This window comes from Oncorhynchus nerka, linkage group LG15 (assembly GCF_034236695.1).
Source record: "Oncorhynchus nerka isolate Pitt River linkage group LG15, Oner_Uvic_2.0, whole genome shotgun sequence".
NCBI lineage: Eukaryota > Metazoa > Chordata > Actinopteri > Salmoniformes > Salmonidae > Oncorhynchus > Oncorhynchus nerka.
In genome coordinates this window covers 46,559,425-46,576,552 of record NC_088410.1, presented here as the reverse complement: position 1 = coordinate 46,576,552, position 17,128 = coordinate 46,559,425, and the positions used below count along the sequence as shown (strand labels likewise).

The 17,128-nt window shown below is 44.1% G+C and overlaps 1 protein-coding gene across 2 annotated transcripts in view; it reads left to right on the top strand.

The window, feature by feature from the left end:
• The window catches only part of LOC115142799 (integrin alpha-5-like), a 56,676-nt gene that overhangs the window by 27,672 nt on the left and 11,876 nt on the right, over positions 1–17,128 (top strand). For both annotated transcript variants that reach the window (XM_029682550.2, XM_065001637.1), the window contains exons 10-19: positions 6,095–6,151; positions 7,836–7,888; positions 8,643–8,854; positions 9,134–9,325; positions 9,450–9,495; positions 9,734–9,847; positions 11,955–12,010; positions 12,761–12,921; positions 13,444–13,581; positions 15,722–15,789. In XM_029682550.2, the coding sequence (XP_029538410.2) occupies positions 6,095–6,151; positions 7,836–7,888; positions 8,643–8,854; positions 9,134–9,325; positions 9,450–9,495; positions 9,734–9,847; positions 11,955–12,010; positions 12,761–12,921; positions 13,444–13,581; positions 15,722–15,789 (1,097 nt within the window). The remainder of the gene's footprint in view (positions 1–6,094; positions 6,152–7,835; positions 7,889–8,642; positions 8,855–9,133; positions 9,326–9,449; positions 9,496–9,733; positions 9,848–11,954; positions 12,011–12,760; positions 12,922–13,443; positions 13,582–15,721; positions 15,790–17,128) is intronic.

The following is a 17,128-nucleotide window of genomic DNA, read 5'->3' as shown; positions in this document are numbered from 1 at the left end:
TCATTAGTAGCCTACCAAACTTGCTAACTGCCTGGTACTCCACACTCTACTCCTCACTCCTCTAATCACTCTGACATCAAAGTAAATGTAATCGAAAATCGAATCAAACATTTCATGAGAGCCCATGAGCTTATATTGCGCAACATTTCTATAGGCTATGCAATTAAGTAAGAAAACAGAGTGATGGGCTCTATTAAAAAGAGGAGGATCCCATCAGCTTTCTATAGGCAAGGCCTACTATACTTATTTCTCAACCTACCTAATATTAAGCACATTGCTTCTTTTTAAAACAGTAGTATAGCCTACCTGGCTGGCATGAAAATAAACCACGGAGAAAAGCATCTTCCATTCGCTATTTAAGTGCATAGGTCTTTTTTCCCCTGCCCCTGTTTCGATACAGGTGCATGATAATGGTCCATTCTAAATCAAAACAAATTTCACACTTATATTATTTAAAATATGTAAAGACGCGATTAAATCAAGAATAGTGTGATGGGTGACAATATTAGCCTATCTCTTGTGAATGATATATTATCACTTATGATGCCGAGCATAAAGGAAACAGCGTATGCTTTTTTCCCAACTTTTTCAAATCATAGTCCCACACCTCATGTAGCCTAGCCCATAGCCCTATATGTTTTGATAAGGTTTGTATCACGACTAAAGTGGCCAAATAACTTCTTAAAATGAAGCACATTAATCCGTTTTACAATGGTTGTAGAGCCGAACTGGCATACATATGCAGCACGTGAGTTTCAAGTTTGGGGAAGATCATTTTTGCCATCAAAATGCACCTTTATAATAAAATCAAATTTGTGGTCACTTTTGAGATTGGTATTTTTCTGCTAATGGAACATTCGCGCTTATAGCCAGCCTACTGCCGTGTGCGCATTGATGCACTTATAATGTGAAGAAATAGCCTAATAGTTTATCAACATTTTAAGCTAAACGTTTTAACCTGTTGCATCAGGCGCATTGCTTAAAACAGTTTTTTTATGCTAGTCATTGTATTAATTTGGGATGTATCTCATCCCACAACTGTCCTGGACTATGCTTGGAATATGTATTTCTCGCACAGAATAGAATAGGTAAACTTTTGTACTATGTACATAGGCTAGTGCTTTTGCTCTTCGTTAGGCCTACTCGTCTTGTTGGCTGACAAATAGTAAATGTGGACAGTTCTTCCAATATCTTCAATATGAGCCTCGGAATTGGAGAAGGACGCGCGCAGTTGCGTCCCAGATGTGTCTGTCTTCACTTGTAGCCTGTGAGAAAGACCCGATCACTTGATTGAGAGCCATGTGAGTGAGAGGTGCTTCGGCACGCAGTGGGGGGAAGGGAATTATAATTATTATATTCAGCCCAAGGGCATAACGGCCACTGACCTCAAAAGGCATATCTTTTTTTAGGGGGATTATGGCCACACAAAGGGGATGCAGCCGGAAAATTCGAAGCATTATCAAGTGCATTATCAAGTGTGTACAGCCTGTGCAAAAAAAACAAAGCAGAGCTCATGCCTTTCATGCAACTTTTTTCAAATCATCATTTGAGTCCCATCATGCAGCCTTAGAATGTATTAAAATCTTAACATAGAGCCCAATATTGGTATCACAACTAAAGTTACATAAATAACTCTAAATTAGCATATAGGAGTAGCTGTTTCTTTGTTAACCGCTCAACACAGAATAGAAGCATGTGAGCACTCCCTTAAATCATTTCTAGAAAAGATCCTTTCTATTTTATTCAGCTATGTTCAATTGTATTCTTCATACTATAAAATAATTCCACGGAATTCTAAGCAAATCTTGTCTACTAAATTAACTAGTGTAGCCCACAGCCATATGGCATAGTCAGATCAGCGCCTAAAATATGGACAATGCAGAATATGCTATTCTGTTCTTATGAAATAGACTACATTTTTTTCATATCATGTTTCTTTAGACCTGTCTCAAATAAATAATGGATTTATTGTGATGGTGTAGGCTATATTACATTACATTTACATTTACATTTAAGTCATTTAGCAGACGCTCTTATCCAGAGCGACTTACAAATTGGTGCATTCACCTTATGACATCCAGTGGAACAGTAGTGCATCTAAATCTTTTAAGGGGGGTGAGAGGGATTACTTTATCCTATCCTAGGTATTCCTTAAAGAGGTGGGGTTTCAGGTGTCTCCGGAAGGTGGTGATTGACTCCGCTGTCCTGGCGTCGTGAGGGAGTTTGTTCCACCATTGGGGGGCCAGAGCAGCGAACAGTTTTGACTGGGCTGAGCGGGAACTGTACTTCCTCAGTGGTAGGGAGGCGAGCAGGCCAGAGGTGGATGAACGCAGTGCCCTTGTTTGGGTGTAGGGCCTGATCAGAGCCTGGAGGTACTGAGGTGCCGTTCCCCTCACAGCTCCGTAGGCAAGCACCATGGTCTTGTAGCGGATGCGAGCTTCAACTGGAAGCCAGTGGAGAGAGCGGAGGAGCGGGGTGACATGAGAGAACTTGGGAAGGTTGAACACCAGACGGGCTGCGGCGTTCTGGATGAGTTGTAGGGGTTTAATGGCACAGGCAGGGAGCCCAGCCAACAGCGAGTTGCAGTAATCCAGACGGGAGATGACGAGTGCCTGGATTAGGACCTGCGCCGCTTCCTGTGTGAGGCAGGGTCGTACTCTGCGGATGTTGTAGAGCATGAACCTACAGGAACGGGCCACCGCCTTGATGTTAGTTGAGAACGACAGGGTGTTGTCCAGGATCACGCCAAGGTTCTTAGCGCTCTGGGAGGAGGACACAATGGAGTTGTCAACCGTGATGGCGAGATCATGGAACGGGCAGTCCTTCCCCGGGAGTGAGAGCAGCTCCGTCTTGCCGAGGTTCAGCTTGAGGTGGTGATCCGTCATCCACACTGATATGTCTGCCGGACATGCAGAGATGCGATTCGCCACCTGATCATCAGAAGGGGGAAAGGAGAAGATTAATTGTGTGTCGTCTGCATAGCAATGATAGGAGAGACCATGTGAGGTTATGACAGAGCCAAGTGACTTGGTGTATAGCGAGAATAGGAGAGGGCCTAGAACAGAGCCCTGGGGGACACCAGTGGTGAGAGCACGTGGTGTGGAGACGGATTCTCGCCACGCCACCTGGTAGGAGCGACCTGTCAGGTAGGACGCAATCCAAGCGTGGGCCGCGCCGGAGATGCCCAACTCGGAGAGGGTGGAGAGGAGGATCTGATGGTTCACAGTATCGAAGGCAGCCGATAGGTCTAGAAGGATGAGAGCAGAGGAGAGAGAGTTAGCTTTAGCAGTGCGGAGCGCCTCCGTGATACAGAGAAGAGCAGTCTCAGTTGAATGACTAGTCTTGAAACCTGACTGATTTGGATCAAGAAGGTCATTCTGAGAGAGATAGCGGGAGAGCTGGCCAAGGACGGCACGTTCAAGAGTTTTGGAGAGAAAAGAAAGAAGGGATACTGGTCTGTAGTTGTTGACATCGGAGGGATCGAGTGTAGGTTTTTTCAGAAGGGGTGCAACTCTCGCTCTCTTGAAGACGGAAGGGACGAGCCAGCGGTCAGGGATGAGTTGATGAGCGAGGTGAGGTAAGGGAGAAGGTCTCCGGAAATGGTCTGGAGAAGAGAGGAGGGGATAGGGTCAAGCGGGCAGGTTGTTGGGCGGCCGGTCGTCACAAGACGCGAGATTTCATCTGAGAGAGGGGGTAGAAAGAGGTCAGAGCATAGGGTAGGGCAGTGTGAGCAGAACCAGCGGTGTCGTTTGACTTAGCAAACGAGGATCGGATGTCGTCGACCTTCTTTTCAAAATGGTTGACGAAGTCATCTGCAGAGAGGGAGGAGGGGGAGGGGGAGGAGGATTCAGGAGGGAGGAGAAGGTTGCAAAGAGCTTCCTAGGGTTAGAGGCAGATGCTTGGAATTTAGAGTGGTAGAAAGTGGCTTTAGCAGCAGAGAGAGAAGAGGAAAATGTAGAGAGGAGGGAGTGAAAGGATGTCAGGTCCGCAGGGAGGTGAGTTTTCCTCCATTTCCGCTCGGCTGCCCGGAGCCCTGTTCTGTGAGCTCGCAATGAGTCGTCGAGCCACGGAGCGGGAGGGGAGGACCGAGCCGGCCTGGAGGATAGGGACATAGAGAGTCAAAGGATGCAGAAAGGGAGGAGAGGAGGGTTGAGGAGGCAGAATCAGGAGATAGGTTGGAGAAGGTTTGAGCAAGAGGGAAGAGATGATAGGATGGAAGAGGAGAGAGTAGTGGGGGGAGAGAGAGCGAAGGTTGGGACGGCGCGATACCATCCGAGTAGGGGCAGTGTGGGAAGTGTTGGATGAGAGCGAGAGGGAAAAGGATACAAGGTAGTGGTCGGAGACTTGGAGGGAGTTGCAATGAGGTTAGTGGAAGAACAGCATCTAGTAAAGATGAGGTCGAGCGTATTTCCTGCCTTGTGAGTAGGGGGAAGGTGAGAGGGTGAGGTCAAAAGAGGAGAGGAGTGGAAAGAAGGAGGCAGAGAGGAATGAGTCAAAGGTAGACGTGGGGAGGTTAAAGTCGCCCAGAACTGTGAGAGGTGAGCCGTCCTCAGGAAAGGAGCTTATCAAGGCATCAAGCTCATTGATGAACTCTCCGAGGGAACCTGGAGGGCGATAAATGATAAGGATGTTAAGCTTGAAAGGGCTGGTAACTGTGACAGCATGGAATTCAAAGGAGGCGATAGACAGATGGGTAAGGGGAGAAAGAGAGAATGACCACTTGGGAGAGATGAGGATCCCGGTGCCACCACCCCGCTGACCAGAAGCTCTCGGGGTGTGCGAGAACACGTGGGCGGACGAAGAGAGAGCAGTAGGAGTAGCAGTGTTATCTGTGGTGATCCATGTTTCCGTCAGTGCCAAGAAGTCGAGGGACTGGAGGGAGGCATAGGCTGAGATGAACTCTGCCTTGTTGGCCGCAGATCGGCAGTTCCAGAGGCTACCGGAGACCTGGAACTCCACGTGGGTCGTGCGCGCTGGGACCACCAGATTAGGGTGGCCGCGGCCACGCGGTGTGGAGCGTTTGTATGGTCTGTGCAGAGAGGAGAGAACAGGGATAGACAGACACATAGTTGACAGGCTACACAAGAGGCTACGCTAATGCAAATGACAATTCGGGGCTAGCTGGCTAGCAAGCAGTGTTGATTTTCGTTACGTTGCGTTAAAAGAACGACAATAGCTGGCTAGCTAACCTAGGAAATCGCTCAAGACTACACAATTATCTTTGATACAAAGACGGCTATGTAGCTAGCTATGTAGCTAGCTACGATCAAACAAATCAAGCCGCTGTACTGTAATGAAATGAAAAATGTGATACTACCTGTGGAGCGAAGCGAAATGCGACCGGATTGTTGAGTGCGGAAGTTCTGTTACGTTAAGGACGACAAATAGCTGGCTAGCTAACCTCGGTAAATTAAGATAATCACTCTAAAACTACACACTCTAAACTACACAATTATTTTGGATATGAAGACAGCAAAGACAACTATGTAGCTAGCTAACACTACACTAATCAAGTCGTTCAGTTGAGTGTAAGTTGTGCTGCTAATCGGTAGACGGTGGACTAGCTAACGGTAGACGTTAGCTAGCTAACGGTGTAGACTGCGTTAGGACGAAGAAATACGATAATTACGCAATTATCTATGATACAAAGACGGCTATGTAGCTAGCTAAGAAGAAAAATTGCTAAGATTAGACAAATCAAACCGTTGTACTATAATGAAATGTAATACTACCTGCGGACCGAGTGCAGATGCGACCGCTCGCTCCAACCCGGAAGTAAAACTCTTAAACTATTATATTGATTTATTAGACTTTTTAAAATGTAGATGTTCCAAAGGTCTGCATCAGTGGCTTGTAGGCTATGCATGGAATACAGGAGATGCTAAATGTGTTTATGTTAATTAAAGGTAAATTACAGTGAGATCGGCAGTTATTTGCTTACAATCACCGGCTGCCAAAATTGAATGACCGCCACAGCCCTAGTTACAACCAACAGTATTATTGCATGTTATTTTCATTCATTTTCATGTCATTTTAATTTCTCCTACAATCATGGTTGATAACTGAAGGTTTTTTCTAAACTCTCTCAATGCAGGTGTCCATACTCAATGGAACAGACCTGAAATCTATGCTGAACCTAACCGGAGAACAGGTTGGTGCAAATCTGCTTAACAGCAAGGGGGCTAGGCTGTACTGGACTTTTGGCGCCTCTATTTTCATATGTGGGTATATATAGGGGGGGCTGAAGGAATTTGCCCCCAGGAGATAACGCTTTATCCCTGGGTCAGAGGTGAGCCCACAAAGCCCTATGTGTTCCATACCTTGTGAATCATGCAATCACATACACACGTAGACACACATACACCCAAGTACACACACACACATGTACATCTTGTACTAACCTTGTGGAGACAAAATTCAGTCCCATTCAATATCCTATTTTCCCCAAACCCTAACTCTAACCTTAACCCCAAAACCTAACCTTAACCCTAACCCTAGCTCCTAACCTTAAAACTAACCCTAGCTTCTAATCTTAAACCTAAACATAATTCTAAACTTAACCCCCTAGAAATACCATTTGACCATGTGGGGATCAACAAAATGTTTCCAGTTGGTCAAATGTTGGTTTGTTTACTGGTCTCCACAAGTGTAGTTACACACACACACACACACACACACACACACACACACACACACACACACACACACAACACAACACAACACAACACAACACAACACAACACACACACACACACACACACACACACAGTGTTACATCTTGTTTATGCCAAGCCACCATTGTACCAAAGGGTTTGGATTCCTCATTGGCTAAATTGCTGGATTGTTTTGAATATGTGACATGTGTTATTGCATGTTACTCATGTAGTCTTCTAAATTCTCCATGGCTGATGAACAAGACAGCTACTATTGTACATGCATATGTGTGCTTTGTATGTATACGTTCTGTGTAAGCTGCTAACGGACTGCTAACTGCTTATTGCATTGTGAGAACGATCTGAAATAAACTCCTGGCTGGATTTGATTTGACGGTCTCTTTAGTTTGACTAGTCTCCACATGAGTGCTTTGGACTGCACTGTCGGACTCAGCTGTGTAAACAAAGCTGTGTAAACAATGTCTCCGTGCCATACATTTACATGTCTCTATACAAGTAGCCATACCATGAAATTGATCATACTGGTTCGAGTATACTGCTGCGAATTCGGGGGGTAGCTCAGAATGGGAATCCAACCCAGGTCCAGGGACTGTCAACCCAACACCTTAGCCGATTACGCCAAGAGATCCAACGCTATGTGTTGGGTTACGGTAGCTACACTACAGTAGCTCTAACATCACTACCTCTCAGATTTATAGAAGGACCACCATACTGTACATTGTCGATTAGTCTGGTGAAGTCATTCACCAGGGGATAATAGCTGTGATATAAAACTCTTGACAATAGTCCATCATTTATGGCATAATATAGAATCGTCAAAGATAACGACACTGAGTGACCGATCCTCCCTCTCTCTCTCTGAGATGCCTATAGCAGCTTGAGTCCCCCACCTCCTCCGAATGCCTACCTCCTTCTACCTCTCATGTAACGTACAGAAGCTCTGGCACTGAGCTTAGAGAAAACAGAGAGGAAAGAGGGGGATGGATTTGGGGTGCCTGATTGAAGAGGAAGGCTTCTAGGGCGAGGGGATATAAGAAAGAGAAGTAGAGAGAGAGAGAGAGAAGAGAGAGAGAGAGAGAGAGAGAGAGAGAGAGAGAAAGAGTGATACTATGCCCCCCGGTGTGATTACACGCTAACTCTGTCTGCTTTAATGTCTTCCAGATGGGGTCCTATTTCGGCTACGCAGTGGCAGCCACGGACATCAACAACGACGGGTGAGTGAGCTAGCGTGGAGAGAAGGAGGGAGCGATGGAAAGAGGGAAAGAGAGAGAAAGAAAAATAGGGCGAGCGATAAAGAGAGAAAGACAAAGTGTGCAAAAAGAAGGCAGGTAAGGCAAGATTTGGACAGACAATGTATGCTAACAAGGGAGAAAGGAGAGAGAGAGAGATGGAGAGCAAGGAGGTGAAATACAGTATTTCAGAAGATCCCATGGTCATGAATTTCCCTCTGTCGTGTGTCATGAAAATTCCTTGTCATACAGTAGCTACTGCACTTCCTTTCTCCTGCTTTCAAGGTTCTCTATTGGCCAATTCCGCTTCTTCTATCCTATTAGACTCATAGTCAGGAAACTCAGGACATCACACTTACTACACTAATGCACGCTAGCTCAACTTTAGAGGCCTTGATTTGACCTAAAGTACTAGTCCATTGTAAATCAGGAGAAGTAAAGTTCAACTATCTGGAGTTATTTATCTCTCCTCTCTAGGGCTGTCACAATTACCATATAACCGTGTTACCGACGGTTTTGGATGAAGACCGTCGTGACAATAAAATAACCTTCATAACCGTAAAATATATATATATTTTTTTAAATTGTACCTTTATTTAACTAGGCAAGTCAGTTAAGATCAAATTCTTATTTACAATGATGGCCTACCCTGGCCAAACCTGGACGATGCTATATATATTTTTATGAACAGCTGACTGAATGACACATTATCTCTTCCTCTCTCCTCTCTCTTCCCCAGGATGGAAGACCTTGTGGTGGGAGCTCCCATGTTCATGCAGAGGGGTTCCGACGGACTGCGTTGGGAGGAGGTGGGCCGTGTCTATGTGTACCTGCAGCGGCGACCCTTGCTGTTTGAACCCAGGCTGCCCCACCTGGGGGGGACCCAGGCCTTCGGGAGGTTTGGCAGCTCGCTGGCCCCACTGGGAGATCTCAACCAGGATGGCTTCAACGGTGAGAACTCTGGAAAAGCTTGGGTCATGTTCATTAATGAACACTGTAGCAAAACATTTTGCAATGGAAAAACGAAAATGTGGATTTGATATTGGACAGGTTCAGGTAGTGCCTTTCCTTAGTTTTCTCCATTTGATGCCTAAAGGCCGCACATAAGAATATGTGATACATTTCAATCGTTCATGCAAGAACATGAAAAGAACATAACTAAAATCAGGGCAGAGGGAGTGGGGATAAAACCATTATCCTGAAGTGTCATAACTCTGTTGATTAACGTAGATATTGCCATCGGCTGTCCCTTTGGAGGAGACGACCAACAGGGATTGGTCCTCATCTATAATGGACATGCCAGTGGACTGATGGACATGCCCACTCAGACTCTAGCTGGCCAATGGGCCTCTGGCACCTTCCCCGCCAGTTTTGGCTACGCCCTCCGCGGAAATAAAGATCTGGATCATAATGGCTACCCAGGTAAAAGAGAAAGTGGTTTAGTCCAATTTGCCAATTTTGTTTTAAATTATTTCGCCTTTTCCTGTTTCATAAGGCATCACATTGTTCTTGAATTAGTGTTAATCTTGGGGTCATCTTTGTACAGATCTCATCGTAGGTGCTTTTGGGGTTGACAAGGCTGTTCTGTACAGGTATATCCTCTCACCAGAACATTATTGGCTCATTGTACATGCAAATTAGCTAGCTGACCAATTACACCCCATTTTTGTATTTGTATTTTAATTAAGCATGTACCTTCATCTCAAATAATTGTTTTATATGTGACCTTTGTGTAATTTTGAATTACACAATTATTTTTGTATTGGAATCAAAGCTTTTGTTTAAGGTAATCATATCACGTCTTCCAATTGGTTGCTATTCTTCTATCAGGGCGCGGCCTATTGTCAATGCCAGTGCCTCTCTTATGCTGCAACCTACCATGATCAATCCAGAGGAGAAGAGTTGTACGGTGTCCAATGGGAATGAGACAATCTCTGTGTCCTGGTATGTTGATACAGATGTGCAGTCTTAATTTGACCCTGCTTCTCACAGCAGGAAAATAATCCTGCAGCAACGGGAAATGTAAATTATTATGTGGATTATAATTAATGGACATTTTTGTAGGGTTTGATACATTTTTAAATAGGGCAAATAAAGTATGACATGTTGAAGTGTAAATTACACCCTTTAGAAGCCTTTTAAAACCTTGAATACACTACAATTTGTATTTCCTGCTGCGCAGGAAGATTCTGTGTGACAACAGATTGATCAAATTAAGATAACACATTTGTACATACTTTTTCCTTTTCAAATAGATCTGATTGGTTGAAACACTGCTGATATTCCATGGGTTAAGATCTTTGTGAAGTTAAGCTTAGCCGGTAACACTTCATTTTGAGAGTGCACTTGTACAGCAAAAAAAAAATCAAGCTATCAGTAACATGTCAATTGTACTTCCCGGACACCACCAATATTATTGACTAGGATGTTACTATAGTCTCATACAGACCAACCTTGACAGGAGGGAAACTATCTTCAGCAACGATATAAATTCAAGCGCTAGACATATTATGTAGTACATTTTCCACTCTTAAACCATGTCAATGGACAAAACGTCCGGTATTCACCACTTGAGAATGTCAAATGACACCATGTTTGACAAGCTTTTCCAGTCTCCGGTCCAGTGTGAGGGTTTAATGGCGAAGTCTATATTCTGAGCCCAAGCCAAGGGAACAGTTTCCTACTTTTAGTCCCACAAAAATTCCTTCCATAAATTAAAGTAAAACATGAATTATTTTTAGACTCTTCAGAAAAAGTTATGACTCGTGGCTGGCATCTTGGTATCTGCCTTTAGTACGGAACAAGTCGCTTTTGTTTGTGTCTTGATTACCGTTTATGTTGCTGGGAGACTTGGGGAGGCAGCGGCAGAGGGAGGAGTAGAGGTGGGGTGCTGTGGACAGAGGAAAGGGTGGAGAGGGTTGGCATTCTCTTTGAATGACATATTATTTGGCACACAGAATGCATGAGGTGACACACCCACACACGCACATTCACACGTGCACAGGCAGATGACCGTTGGCCACACACACGCACAGATTTACAGTGGAGCATATAGACGTAGTATGTGCATGCACACCTCTCATATGAAACACACACGCACAGATTTACAGTGGAGCATATAGATGTAGTATGTGCATGCACACCTCTCATATGAAACACACACGCACAGATTTACAGTGGAGCATATAGATGTAGTATGTGCATGCACACCTCTCATATGAAACACACACGCACAGATTTACAGTGGAGCATATAGATGTAGTATGTGCATGCACACCTCTCATATGAAACACACACGCACAGATTTACAGTGGAGCATATAGATGTAGTATGTGCATGCACACCTCTCATATGAAACACACACGCACAGATTTACAGTGGAGCATATAGATGTAGTATGTGCATGCACACCTCTCATATGAAACACACACGCACAGATTTACAGTGGAGCATATAGATGTAGTATGTGCATGCACACCTCTCATATGAAACACACACACTCTCTGCCTCTGCTTGTAAAGTTTGGGTAATTTCTATTAAAGGGGAGAGGTTGAATTGGGCTTCAATTCTGTGCGAAGATTGAATGCATTTAAATTCAATGTACCAATAAGATGAAAATTCTCAGAGATGTCTTACTATCAAATCAAATAGATTTTTAAAGCCATTTTTACATCAGCAGATGTCACAAAGTACTTATACAGAAACCAACCCTAAAACCCCAAACAGCAAGCAATGCAGATGTAGAAGCACGGTGGCTAGGAAAAACTCCCTAGAAAGGCAGGAACCTAGGAAGAAACCTAGAGAAGCACCAGGCTCTGAGGGGTGGCCAGTCCTATAACTTGATCATATGTTCAAACTTGAATACAAGATTAATAGATTTCCATTACAGGGTATCTATTCAAAGGTAGCATTTTTTTTTTACATGGAATGCATCATTCAAAATACAGTAGTATTGTATATTATCACCGTATGTATCTATATGGATCTTTTGGATATACCGTATACTGAAATACTCCCCTCACAATTTTTTCTCTGTCTTCACCCTCTCCAGTGTCAACCTCAGTTTCTGCCTCTCGGCCAATGGGAAGCACCTCCCTGCTGATCTAGGTGAGCCCAGTGTTTTCATTTTGAAAGACCCCGACACAGCTGTTCCCCATTACCTTCCCTTGTGTGGCCACAAATATGCCTGAACTCAGTGTGGTCAATTTAGCAGTTAAGATTAAGATAAAAGGACAATCAAGTAAGTACAGGGGAAACTTTGCAAGTTTTGTGAGTGTGTGTGTGTGTGTTTATGTTTGAGTATGTGGGAGTGTGAGTGTGTGTGTGTGTGTGTGTGTGTGTGTGTGTGTGTGTGTGTGTGTGTGTGTGTGTGTGTGTGTGTGTGTGTTTATGTTTGAGTATGTGGGAGTGTGATTGTGTGTGAGTGTGTGTGTGTGTGTTTATGTTTGAGTATGTGGGAGTGTGAGTGTGTGTGTGTGTGTGTGTGTGTTTATGTTGTGTGTTTATGTTTGAGTATGTGGGAGTGTGATTGTGTGTGAGTGTGTGTGTGTGTGTTTATGTTTGAGTATTGAGTGAGTGTGTGGGTGTGTGTGTGTGTGTTTATGTTTGAGTATGTGTGTGTGTGTGTGTGTGTGTGTGTGTGTGTGTGTGTGTGTGTGTCTGCACTTGGGAATGGGTATTTGTAATTGTGTGTATTGTGTTAGTGTATCCACAATAGCTGACTATGTAATTACATTAAATGCATGTGTGTTTCAATGGGTTTGTTTTTGTGAGTATAGTTCTGTGTTCTATCGTGTGTGTGTGTGTGTGTGTGTGTGTGTGCACGTGTATGTAACGCACCCTGTGTGTGTGGTGCAGGTTTTGTGGTGGAGGTACAGTTGGACCATCTGAAGCAGACCCAGAAGGAGTCGTCAGTGAGGAGAACTCTGTTCCTGGATAGCCAACAGCCCAGCCTACGGAAGACCATCACCATGGCCAATGGAGGACGAACGTGTCACGACACCCGCATCTACCTGCGAGTTAGTCACTTCAAACACTCAAAGAAATGTTGGGAGACATATGAAAAGACTTGCTATAAGGCATTTTAAAGACTTGGACGTGCTTAAAACAAGTTATAAAGCATTAAACCTGCAGGCTTTAGGTAAAGTGTTACAGGAATGTTCAAAGACGTGTTGGAAAAATTGCCCATTTATAAAGACGACAATGATCCAATGAACTCCTCTCAAGGTGGACTTCAAGTTTGTGGGGAAATGTTGGCTAGAATCCAGCCTTCAAAGACCAGTAAATTGAAACATTTAATTTGACATTTAACAGTTAATCTTTTTTTCATTATAGTTTCAATATGACTGAAAGTGAACATTTTCCCTTTACGCTGTACATTTAACGAGGCACAACGGTGTCTTATCTCGACCAGTTAGTTGACAATAAGTAAAGGAACAGTTAAACACATCATGAAGTGTGTTTAACTGTGTGACACCGATTCACTTCCTCTTGAGTGTGATGCTGATGCCGTTGCCCTTCTTCTCCCATGTGTGTTGCAGAGTGAAGGGGAGTTTAGGGATAAACTTTCCCCCATTTACGTCACACTCAACTTTAGCCTGGACCCTCTCGCTTCTCTGGATCTCCATGGCCTGAGACCCATTCTAAAACAACAGACAACACACCTTATAGAGCAGAAGGTATGTATTAACTACGCTATTCAATTAGAAAACATTTCGGACTTGGAATTTCTGTTTATTTCCTGAATTGACTGAATTGAACTGGAATATTTACCCCAACCTTGCCAGACATCACACCTTATAGAGCAGAGAGAGTGTACTTCCAGAAGATCATCATATTTACCAGACCCCATATCTTACAGTTCATAGCTGGTATGTACATGACACTACTACTACTGAAACGCCAACACAACGTCTCCAGTCCACTCAACGTATAGAGGGTGTGAACATAGGTGCACTATGGACAATGTAGTCCAAAACTATCAGACTTCACCACGAACACACATGTGCACCATATCTAAATCCCCCAATATCTACATCTACATTTTGCGTCATAAAGACTTGTTGAAGTAGAAAGGCATAAGTGCCAGTTGAAATATGGACGACCCTTCAGTAGTGCTGGTCCCCATATGTCTAAAGGTTGGGGGTTAGTCCTGATACACAAAGCACGGAATTACAATATGTGGCAGCCATAGAGTTGGATAGACGGCACACTTGCTACAAAGCCTTTTTTTGCTTTACTTAAGATGAAAGCCTTCAATGGCACTACCCATGCTGTCACATATGCGATAATGGCAAAGAACATGGTGGGCCCTCTTTCCAATTCTATGGTGGTTGCTTTTCCGAATTGAGAATAGAATCTTCAGGGGTAGGGGTGGTGGGTTGAGTCACGGCTATGCGAAAAAACAGAGGGAGAACTGACAGCTCTTTCTGGGTGGGGCACTGAGGCTAACCATCTGGTTGTGGTTTGTTTATGTATGTAGCCTTTGGTCTCTGCCATGTTGCGAGCCAGACGAGCCAGGCTTGGAGCATGTGCATGCGTTTATATATGTGTGTGTGAGTATAAGTGTGTGCACATGCGTGTGTGTGTGTGTGTGTGTCTGTGTAAAAGTATGTGTGTGCTCAGAGCCTCTCACTTATTGGCAGAGAAACCAATACAACTTTGCAAGAACAGAGTTTGGGAATAGCTCAGACTTTCCACGCTTACGTTATTACACAGAAATATGTTTGCACTCTCTACCTCTTTCCCTTGCACTTCTCAACAGTAACGTTTGTACCGCCCTTTTTGTCCCACGAAGATGGAGGGCTGAAAGAACATGACAGTGAGTAAGTGGGGGGTGGGGGGGGGGGAGATAAGCAGAGAAGGGCAACCCTTGGTGTTTCTGTGTGAACATTACTAGTCCCCGTGCACTCCTCCGTCTTGTGATCTTGTGCTGACTGACCGATTACCACATGGACTTTAGTGAGCGATAACACGGAGGACTTTAAATGAGCCATCGCCATGGATACGGAGTGAGTGACCGCCATGACGACTCTTGTCGAATTCTTTTTTGGGTCTAATGTTTTCCACGTGCTGCTGCCGGGATGGGGTAGTATCGTCACAATGGGTTCACAGTACACAGAGCAAGAGCAATGTTGGAGAAGGAGAGAGGCGGAAGAGAGTGAAGGGGAATGCGGTCTCATCGAATCATATTCATATATTTTATGTCTTTACACTTCAGTGACAAATTGCCTCACTAAGCAGCCCGTTTTTGTTTTTATTTTCTCCCAATCCCTCCTTTCTTCCCATTGGGGTCTGTCTACCTTTCTCGAACACCATTGCTCTCCTCATTCCGCCAAAACGAAACACTGTTTCCGTTCATTCCTTCACCCCTCACTTGCTTTCTCTTTTTCCGCCCTCCCCTTATTCCCTTACTTCTCACTCCGCGACCTTTCCCCCCCATTCTCTCATTTAAGGCTCTAGTCTTCATAAGCCTTTATTGCCGTGGTACATTTACCAGCGGTTGTTCCAAAACCAATGTAAATTGTCATAGAACTGCATGCTGTTTTTGCAGTCTTGAGAAAATATACTGGTAGTACGTAATATGCTGAAAATCTTAGTGAGTTGTATTTATGTCTTTCTTGGTATTACAGAACTCTCTTGCTCTCTCTAAATATCTCTCTCTCTTTCAGTAGAAGTGCAGGGTTTTTTGCGTTCTAAGATGAGGAGCTAACTGAATTGGGAACAATAAAGTTTTTCTCAAAATCAAAATATCTCCCTCCCTCTACCATTAACATCTCTCTCTCTCTCGCTCTCTCTCTCCACACTTCTGTTCTGCAGGCCCAGATTCAGCTGGACTGTGGTGAGGACAACATCTGTGTCCCTGATCTCAAACTGGCTGTTTATGGGTGAGCTGAAGTCCCCTCTCCATTACCTTAAACCAAGGCATTACTCCGGAATAGTCTACCTTGGTATTCTCCCTCTTGACCTATCGATAGGTGAAAGGCCTCTGTAGGTCTCCAGCCTATTGCTTTCACCTGTCATGTCCTCTCAAAGCAGTAGCAACCAAGAAAGAAGAGTAGGAAAGAAACAATTGGATACAGACTGTCGAGAGGTCTATAGTTGGGCTTTTGTGTTAAAAGGTTGCTTTTTAAAATGTTACTGGTGATGGCCTCCTTCTGATGGTCAGTCTGAGGGGAGGGAGGGAGCAGCGTTGAGGCTGCCTCTTACACGTCTCACCGTCCCTCCTCTCTCCCTCCCTCCGCTGAGAAAAGGGGACACAGTCTTCCAGCTGATGGCGAAACTTACGTCGCCCTGCATTATTTCTGCCTCATGCAACAAATTCATGTTGTTTCTCCCATGACCAGAGAAAGTGAAATATTCCTCGATATTAAAAAAGCCACAAATAATAGCTTATCGAAACACTTTGATTTACTCATTCATTGCAGCTGCAGCTGCAGGGCTGGTTGTAGTGTGAGTGGAAGTAGGGAAAATATGCATTTTATGACTTATAAAACCGTTGAACAAAGTATTGACAGTGCTGAATAACTTAAACAAACTCTTAAAAACAGCAATTTTTTGCAGGATTCATTGAGTCTCTCTCAAGTCATGGTTTTAAAAGTTTTTAAATCTCACATGATCAACTTTGCTGTGCGTTCGAGGCTTCTTTTTACAGTCTATGGTGCGAGGAAACTGAGCAGACACGGTGATCTGAGCCATCTGATTGGCCAGCAGCAGGCCTGTAGGTGCGCTTGATTTGCTCTCTGGGACTGCCGGGTAGGCGGAGTTCTACCTTCAAACACATGAAATGGTTCATAATGGGAACACTTTGCCTTCCCAGTGCTAGGGTAGCTGAATCAAGTGCACCTAACACCAACAGCAAAAAAATAAAACAATATAATAATAAGAGTGCAAGTGTTCATCGTTGGGGGATTTACAGAAATGTTTGGTGATCGACTAGGAAAGGCTTGGAGATCGACCAGTCGTGATTGTGATCGACTCGTTGGTGGCCACTGATATACATGTATGTTTATTTGTCCTTGATTTAAGAAATGCACTTTTATTCCAAGGAGAGTAACTCATATCCTCACGACTCTTTACTTGCTCATGGTTATTAATGGTTAATCATTGTTGTTTGAGTGTGCACAACAGCAGAGTATGTTGCACTATAGGCTGAATGGAACAACTGGGGCCATTCACAAACTAGTAGCTCTAGCTCTTTTCTTGCACTGTCTTGAGTAGTGTATT